General features: G+C 42.4%; 1 protein-coding gene and 1 long non-coding RNA gene across 5 annotated transcripts in view; one reads left to right on the top strand and one right to left on the bottom strand.

Moving 5' to 3' along the window:
* Window positions 1–2,907, bottom strand: part of LOC121287469 (transducin-like enhancer protein 1) — a 163,492-nt gene extending 160,585 nt beyond the window's left edge. For all 4 annotated transcript variants that reach the window (XM_041205380.1, XM_041205383.1, XM_041205386.1 and 1 more), the window contains exon 1: window positions 2,617–2,907. In XM_041205380.1, the coding sequence (XP_041061314.1) occupies window positions 2,617–2,640 (24 nt within the window). In that variant the 5' untranslated portion in view covers window positions 2,641–2,907. The remainder of the gene's footprint in view (window positions 1–2,616) is intronic.
* A 63-nt stretch (window positions 2,908–2,970) lies between these two features.
* On the top strand, window positions 2,971–7,776 carry LOC121287246. The gene is made up of 3 exons (XR_005945164.1): window positions 2,971–3,042; window positions 3,519–3,587; window positions 6,898–7,776. It is a non-coding gene; the product is annotated as an uncharacterized LOC121287246 (long non-coding RNA).
* Window positions 7,777–9,658: the final 1,882 nt, after the last annotated feature.

Genomic DNA, 9,658 nt, shown 5'->3' on the forward strand with positions numbered 1-9,658 from the left:
GCATGGTCCAGTGACTGCATAGTCTTTGGTGCAAGCATGGGAAAAAGCCAAGGAACACTAGAACATGTTTCAAAACAATTTAAGTTACTGCTTGGCAAATAAAAAGGTTATGTGCCCATTTCACTTTCAGTATCACTTGGTAGCAAAATATACCTCCACAAGCCAAATCTCTAATGAGACCAATATAGGTTCACACATGATACAGACTCAACTCCAGAGTGAAAATGGCTAATCTGTACCTCAACGTCAATTATTTAAAATTCTCATTCTCATTTTCAAATCCCTCTAAAGCTTTGCCTCCCCCTCCCCCCCTGCCCTCCCCCTCTCCTTCTGCAACTTCCTCCAGCCCTATAACCCTTTGAGATCTCTGTAATCCTCCAATTCTTTCCTCCTGTGCACCCCCCCCAATTTTAATCCCTCTACCATTGGTGGCCATCCCTTCTGCTGCCTGAGTTCCGAGCTTTGGAATTCCCTCCCTAAACCTCTCCACCTCTCTTTCCTCTAAGATGCTTCTTAAAAGCTGGCAGTTTGACCAAGCTTTTAGAGCCTGTTCTAATATCTCCATGTGGTTCAGTGTCAAATCTTATTTGATATTGCTCCTGTGTAGAGCTGAGACATTTTATTATGTTAATATGCTCTATAAATAAAAGCTGTCATGCATCATTTAACATCAGTCTTGAAAATCTCAATTGGACCAGCATTCACAGTCTCTTGGGGGAGCAAATTATGGATTTCCACAACCTTTTGTTTGAACAACTTGGCAGGACCCTCACACTCCCCAACCTTCCTCCCCATTCCACGAGGGAAAGCCCACACAGTACCCCAAGGATGAAAACCCACCTCTCCAGCGATGGGTTTCATACTTCCCACCACTGACATTTACCTTGCTTCATGTCGGGGGCAGGTGACTGAGTGACAGAGATTGATTACCTATGGTAGCCAACAAGCCCATTGTCATTATATTATGCAACTAACAGGAGGGTTGATGGTAAACTAGATTGGCCTTTTATCAATCCACCAATTCTTATGCTCCTTTCACAATATAAACTGGAAACAATCAACCTGTGGACCTCATGTGGAACACTAACCATTTTGCCACACAATTCACGGTAGGAATATAGATATATCCCAAAAAGGTTTCATATTCATACTCATATCTACATCACACTTAAGACCGAAAATACAGTTTAAAATATTACAAACACCATCTGCAAGCCAACAGACCAGGAAGGTGCCACCTTTCACAAAAAAACTACTAAACAGAGGGGGGTGGGGGCAAAAATATAGCCTCAGTGAGCCAAGATGATCTGAAATTGTTACTGCATCTGAAAGGACAGTGAAAGCAGATTCAATAGCAACTTATGAAAAAAAAGGGGGAATTAGACACATTCTTGAGGAGAAATCTGCCGGGCTATGCGGAAAGAGCTGGAGCAGACACAATGGGCTGAATGGCCTCCTTCTGTCCTGTAGGAGTCTACGAACAAGGAAGGCCATTTTAAATTTGGGCTCATTCATGCAGAAATGTCTTAGTTTCACCCTTACAATTCCAATTGGCTGGGCTGCTGGTACACTAAATGGCAAGCCAGGGTACAGGTCAGTACACAAACAGGGCCCCTGCTCAGTAACCCCTGTTCAAAGTGCATCTGTGTGATGAACAACTACTAGCCTCCCAACAGAACCGTGTCCCAGCAAGGAAATCAATGCCAGATTTCTATTTTGAAGTCCTAACAGCAATACTCGCCATTGCTCTAATATAAATGTGGCCGACATAGCATTTAAGGAGTGGTGGTGTCATCCTCCATGGATCGGTAGGAGGGAGGGGGAGAGACAGAGAGAGAGAAAAAAAAACACTTGCAATAACCACAAGGCAAGTATGACAGTCAGCTTTCAACTAACAAGGGAATACAAGGACGGGGTAAGTCACTGCACGGACAACAGCACTGTGACAGGCACCCAGAATTATCTGACCTCTATCACCCCCCAGATGCCAATGTAAACAACTGACTGTAATTGGAGCAAGCCGTCCCTTCGGTCGTTGCCCCACACGTGTAGGGCACATGCCCCTCGGCTTAGAGTGCAAGGCGTTGTAAAACTGTGGGCGGGATGGGTTTTTTTTATTTTAAAGTCCCAAATTGCTTTACCGTACGGTGTAAACAAATTAAAAGCTAATTCACTTGTAGTCGGAATCCACTGATTCTCTTTATGTGGGTGCCCAGCGCCTCTCTCTCTCCCTCCCCCCGGGGACAACCCATCTCCATTTTCTCCAGTTGTTACTTGGAGTTTTTGACTTCCCGGCAAACCCAGGACAATGCAGCAGCAACAACAACACACACACACACACACACAAAATGACCCTTCCCGTAAAGGCGCTCTTCCGAAAAATTATAAACCCTGCCATGTAAGTATTTACACTTGCAAGCGAGGTTCGCAATGTGAGAGACTCACACCCCGAACTAATCGCCTATTAGCAATTCCCCTCCCCGTGTTAGTATCACTTTAACTTCATCTGGGGGAAGAGACAAGAAAAATAGGCCACAATATAACGAGACAGTCGCAGTGTACGGAAGCGGCGACTCAGTGTACCCTTTCATGCAGGAACAAGACCAAAGCACTTACCGACGAACGGTTGTGAGGAAACATTTTTTCGCGGTGCTGCTAACGAAGTAAATCCTCCAGGTTGCCGAAATCTTAAATTAGAAGCACCCCAAATAATATTATTTTTTTAAAAAAACAGCCGCGATCAAACACAGTCTAATACAATGTTGTACATCCCCTGGATCCCTTTGTTCAGATGGGCTAATTCAAACAAGCACTTCTTCTCTGCCGGGATCAAATCATGTAGCCTTCAGGCGATGGTTCGCAATTGGCTCATAAATCTGTCAGTAATGTCGGATACTTTTTTTCTCTCTCTCTTCCCCCCCCCCCCCCCCCCCCCCCCCTTTTCTCTCTCTCTCTCTCTCTCTCTCCTCCCGGCGTCCTGGCTGATGTGTAAGAAAGGCAGATTAATAAATCACACGCAAAAACGGGGAGAAAATAGAGATGGTAAATAAATATTTTTTTTTGGGTGGGGGGGGGCGGACTGGGTGGGTGGGTTGGTGGTGGTGGTGGTGGTGGTGGAAGGAAACTAAGGCAGGACCGATCGAAGACTTTACACTGGCATAGATCAGGACACGCGGTTTCCTGGAGTGAAATCTAATGTTTTCACCGCAACTCGTCAATTACCAGCGCCCCGCCGACCAATGGCAACGCCGCTCGCCCGGCCCGACCCACGTGGGGGCCTCGCCATCCTCTGTCGCCCATTGGCTACTTTTGGGTTCCAACGTTTTGGCTACATTTCTGGCGTGTAGCTTTTCTATTCCAGAAAGCTGTATTTATTCCTAACTGATGTTCCAAACAAGTTACTTCTTTGCCCCTCAAGTAAGGACAACGTTTATCGATATAAATAAGATGGGAGAAATAAAAGCAAAAACATGTTTAATTAAAGACAAGTAAAGTTGTTACATTTTTTTTAATAAAAGGGTAACCCATTCGTGAATGCAGTGGAGTGACACTGATCACCAAAGGCTGGGAATTGTTTTACACAGCAGGTTTGTACAGTTCTGTTGAAATCAGATGATGAACATGCAGAAGTAAAAGCAAAAATGCTGGAAATATTCACCACATGAACAGAATCGGCGTAACCTTCCAATCGAGAGCAAAGAACCCGAGGTGAAATTAGCCCAGGTGCAGCAATTTTAAAACTGGTTTCAAAAATGGGCAAACTCGTTTTGCTCATGATTACAATATCTGCAGGACTTGTAGGAAATGCATTTTTGAGATATTCCTTATTTGATGGAAGTTGGGCCAGGATACTCAGACTCCTCCCTTACTGCCTCTCCACTTTGTGCCTACTCTTAGCTCGACTCCCAGTGGCTAAGGTGGCATTTGTTCAGGAATCACACTCGTACCCAGACCCTGTGCAATTTTCAACATCACCTTTGCCCTCCTTCGTATTGTTAACTCTTGCAGTTTTGCTAATTGATTCTTGATATTTGTTGGCTGATTTTAGAGAGTTATGGCAGTCTGATTATAGAAGGATTTTGTAACAGCTTGGATTTATTCTTAAGGAAGGCAAGTTTTATTTTATGTGCTGTACAATACCAAGGTGATGGTAGATAAGAGGAAGTATGTTGCCTGGTCCTTTAATACCACTATGCATGTGATAATTATGATATACCTAATATAGCATAAATATATCAAATAATAAATCAATATAATATGCAAAATTCAACTAAGTTCATGAGTATAATTGAATACACTTTCACTCCTTGCTGGGAGATAACTAACTGGGAACTTCAATTATAAAAACAATAAATACATTTTATGGTTCGGGGAGGGGTGTTGCCTTTGGCTAGCGAGGCACAAGATGACTAGTTGTAATAAAAACATTGTAATTAATGTGCTGCTAATATTTCAGTGGAAGATTAAGGATGGACGATGATTACAGGGAGAGTAGGAATCCAGGGAAGGGATGCTGACCAATTCATTTCCTGGTTTTTGGAAATTGCCAGGGGAGTTGATCAAGAATCACGCTGAAACAGCCAGAAAGAACTTAGTGGGTGTTTGGATTGAGGCCAAAAGTGACAAAGGAGGCCGAGAAAGGGGTCAGCCCATGAGTGGCAGGAACCAGGACTAGGCCATGGGCAGGAAGGGAGCTCAGGACTGCGATCAGACATAGGTAGCAAGGTGGAGGATATGTGGGAACTGGCCATAGATACTGACAGAAGTTCCTGAAAGTGCATCCAAGTGCTGAGATTTATTTTTTTGGCTAGTCTGGAAAAATTATCCCACAAAAAAATGTTGAATTTCGATGGTTCCTTTGGTATTTTTTCCAAAATTTGGCCTTTATAAAAGATTTTCAAATAAATGAAAACCTTTATATAGGATTTCTTTATATTTAATGCTTCTTTCTCTATCTGATCTCCCTCTCCTCTCTTTCTCACCCCATCCCTTTTCCCTATTCACTTCACTCATGGCTGCACTTCTCCCTATATTTCCAGTAAGCCACTGTTCCTATCTTTCTGTTCCCCTTCCTCCTCTCTCTCTGTTCCACTTCCTCCTCTCTCCCTCTGTTCCCCTTCCTCCTCTCTATTGGTTCTGTGCCTCTATTCTCCGCTGTACCATTTACTAGCATTGGAATTTAGCTGATGCCAGGAATATCACAGTTTGCCACCACCCTCCCCACCACCCAACCCCCCCCTCCACCAACCACCCCCCCCCAACACCAATCCAATTACATGGAGGATCCCTATCTGCCAGTGTGAGAGTATGGGATTCCCGAATGCTAGAAAGGAGCATCTTGTCTTCATTGACTCGTTGATGCTTTTCTCAGCCCCAAGTAATTTTGGCCACTTAGTTCAGAAAAAGATCCCCTGACCCTTACACAGAATGGAAAACATACCATTTAAATAAAATTAAAATATTAAATAAGACCTTCCAGTGCCCGCATTGGTAACTCACCACTGGCATAGATAAAACTTGGCATCTGGATCAGGTCACCACCAGTGCTCAGGAACAGGATTGGTCTAAAATAGAAGCAACACCATAAACTATTGCCGAAGCATGAACGACAACTGCAAAATACACTGGCCCACTTTAGCTAATGCACTCTCCTGAATCACACTTAAGTCACCATTTTTCAAATGTGAGTCTAGAAGATCAGTTTTAGCTATTTAACCATAAGGGTTGACCAATACCCAGCATCTATATTCATGTATTTTCCAAGAGGAACCACTTGATAGTGATCATCCTCCAAGCTCCATTAACTCCAGCTTACTCAACACTGCTGCTCATATTCTATCCTGTTCCACCTCACTCAGCCTGTCCTTCCTGACCTACACTGTGGTTCCCCAAGACCTGCAGGTTAAAAGTTTCAACCTTGTGTTTAGTTCCTTCATGGCCTTTCCCTGTAAGCTTCTCTTCTTTTTCCTTCCATGAACTCTTTATTTCTCCAACTCTGGACTCTGGCATCTTGTGCATGCCCCCCCCCCCAACTACCACCATCCCACCCCCACCTCACCGCCACACCCCCTCCCCAACTCCCATGACCCCTTTTTCCCCTCCATGGGCAACCAAGCAATCAGCCATCTCAGCCCCCATGCTTTGAAATTCAAACCCCTTCACCTCGTCACCTCCCTCTTCTCCTTTAAGACCCTTAAAACCTACTCTTTGACCAAACCACCCTTTCTAATACCTCACTCTGGGGCTCAGTATCCATTTTTGTCTGATTACAGCTCCATGATGCACCTTGGGACAATTTTCTACATTGAAGGTGCTATATATATATAGTTGAAAGTCGTCATTCATTTGCTGTAAGGGCTCAGTTTAACATAAGCCCTCCCTATCCCAAGGGCACTGAGGACCACTGTAGCATTTGAACATCACCCCTGACAAACATTAACTGACTCAGCACAGACCACAAATTAAAACTGGGATGTTTCTGGTTGGTATGACTCAAGATAACACATATTCATCAAGGGAGGTCCAAAAGAGGATACTGAAATCATTCATCCTAATAGCTTTTACACATACTGAACCAACACCCATTTTCACAATAGGATTTTAACAAAACCACCTTTAATATATTGTGCAAAATAACTAACGTTCAGGGGGAGAACTACAAACGAGCATGTATGTTTTCATTTTGAGTCTTGTACATAAGCATACATGTGTGTATAATTCAAGCTTGGCACCTGTTAACTACATAATATACACAACATACTTTAAAATTGTTATAATGTGGAATATTTTGGCAACATGTTATAATGAGTTTTTTTGTCTCACCTCTTCCTGTCATGTGATGTTGCCTTGTGATGAATGGACCCAAATAACAAAACATTGGGGCGGCATTCCCATCAGCGACAGAGGAAGAAATAAACCAGAACTTGCCAACAGTAGCAGAGCAGACAAGTCATAGCAGCAACAGAACATTGTATATGTTATATATAAGAAACAGATGGTTTGGTTGGTGTTTTACAATATCATAATCCAACTTTGGGGTTCAGATAACTTTATACACAGCCCAGGCTTTGCTTTGTGGTTTATGACATCACCTGAACTTTGAGTTTGTGGTGCAGCCTGTAACACACTCCAAGCAACTATTATTCATTTGTATAATGTACGTCTTTGTGCCAACTTGTGAAAATTTGTTTCCTGTCACTCTCAATGCTGATGTTGGACGTTCATTTTTTTGGTACTTTCTGTGAGGATAGACGTCTCCTGATTTTCTTACACCCCAATCCCAATGTGTCACATACCACCTATGGGTGAGACAGGGTGGGGGACCTGTTTTGAACCCACTGCCAATATTGTTTTGAGCTGATACCAACTGAACACTAGCACAATGGAGGTAGCGAAGGCATTCCACATTCCCTGCCATTATGCACTTGCTGCTGCAACTTGCTGCATTATCTCACCGCCAACATTACACAGTCACTATGACACCAAGTTTGTTTCAGAGGAGCTCCTGTGGTGTTGCTCACTGATTGTTAAGGATTTGGCACATAATTGATTAGCAGCCATACCCAAACCTCATGCTCTGGAATTTCCTCCCTGAACACCACCATCTCTCCTCCTTTAACACCTTCAGTAAAACCCACCACTTAGACCCGACCCAAACTGCCTAACCTCTCCTTCTTTGTAAATCATCCATTTTACCCATGTCTCAATGAAAGTGCCTTGGGCCTTTTGTTTTCATGTTAAACGTTATAAATAAATGCAATTTGTTGCTATTCAGTACTGCTGACTGCTTGCACTCTAGATTCATGTCTTAGCTGGTCAGTTAAAGTTGCTGTGCACATGGACACTGTTTATAACTGTTTATAGAATCATAGAATGAGACACTACATTTGGTCCATCTTGCCTACCAGTTTTTTGTAGAGCTATCCAGTGAGCTTTGCTCCCCCATAACCCTGTGAATTATTTCACTTCAAGTATTAACCAATTCCCTTTTGAAAATTCCTATTGAATTTGCTTCAACCACTTGCAGGCAGTGCGTTCCAGATCACAATAATGCTCTGTGTAAAAAAAGTTTCCTTCTGTAGCCTTTGGTTCTTTAGTCAATTAGCTTAAATCTGTGTCGCCTTGTTACTGACCCTTCTGCCACTTGAAAGTTTCTCCTTATTTACTCCATCAAAAATGTTCATGATATTAAACACATCTATCAAATCTCCTCAACCTTCTCTGTTTGCAGAACAACCTCAGCTTCTCTGGGTAGCTGAAGTTCCTCATCCCTGGTACGACTCTAGTGAATCTCTTCTGCGCCCTCTCTAAGATGTTACATAGTGGCTGGGAGGGCCTGGAGTGGGAGTGGCAGGCAGCATGTGTAAGAGCTGTAAACTCTTATCTTTAATATAGAATTTTAAAAAATACTTAGGGAGGAATGAGTCATAGTGCTAATCATTTTAAGCAGTTCCATAGCAAAACCGATAAAGTAAAATGTAATTTACAAAATCTATGTAAATACGCCTTTGATGCAGGTTTTTATGATCCAAAAACATTGGCCTGCAACTTAACCAATACAGCGTTTGATTGGCTGCCAACTGGCACTGATATCAACTCATAAGTGATTCCTGTCAATGGCGTGACACACATTATGGGTTTTACTGAGACTGAGAAACAGACAGACTAGTAAGAAACTCCGGGTCAGGGTACTGATAATGTCACACTTGTAGAATTTTTTAAAAAATTATCTTTGTGGGTTACTGACCACACCCATAGTTTAATAACAGGCTAATCATAATAAACCTTACTTCTACTAAATGTTGATATTGCAGCAATCCTTGTCAAACAATGAGCATAGTTGAAGTCCTGAGGTTAGAGGATAATATTGAGAGGGATTTAAGAAGCAGATAAAATGCTGCCTAAAGTAACAGAATGTGGCATGAAGTGAGTGGGAGTTTCTATTCCAACCCTAAATTAATAATTTTAAATGACCCAACATTAAACTAAACATTATTAACGGGAGAAATTGTTGATTGTGCCTTGCTTTTTTTTGGAGTCATGTGATAGCTTCAGATGAAGAATGCCTTTCAACCATTTAATCTCATTCTCCCAGGAAGCCAACCTACCATCTTACCATTAAGGTATCTAGCTGTTTCTTAAATCAGAGCAGTGCCCAGTCCTCACCCACTCTTCCTCTCCAGAATCAGTCATAATTTCACCTTGTGGTATTTTCAAGAATGGGCTAATCTACCATATTCTTATATTTCATTATCCAGAGTTTCCTCATTTACATAATCCATTTGGTTTCACAAAATGTCAGTTGCTTTTCTTTCCATTCCCCTTCAGCCTAATGTTTTCCTCTATTCCCTTCTGAAGAAAGTAACACATATTAGGGGACAATTTTAGTGTTCAGCCCAAATGGACATTCTCCATGTGACAAGCAATAGCAATGCATTTTTAGGTTGCAAGAGCTGTTACTGGCTGTATGTAGCTATGCTATATGTTGCTGACCTCTGTGTTATTAGTCTGTGTATTGCAGATCTGTGTATTGTTAACCTGACTATTGCTGATCCATGTATTGCTGACCCCTGTGCATTGCTGGCCTGTGTATAACCAGTCCATGTATTGCTGATTTGTGCATTGTCAGCCTATGTATTGCTAGCCTGTTCATTGCTGC

This window comes from Carcharodon carcharias, chromosome 14 (assembly GCF_017639515.1).
Source record: "Carcharodon carcharias isolate sCarCar2 chromosome 14, sCarCar2.pri, whole genome shotgun sequence".
NCBI classification, from domain to species: Eukaryota; Metazoa; Chordata; class Chondrichthyes; order Lamniformes; family Lamnidae; genus Carcharodon; species Carcharodon carcharias.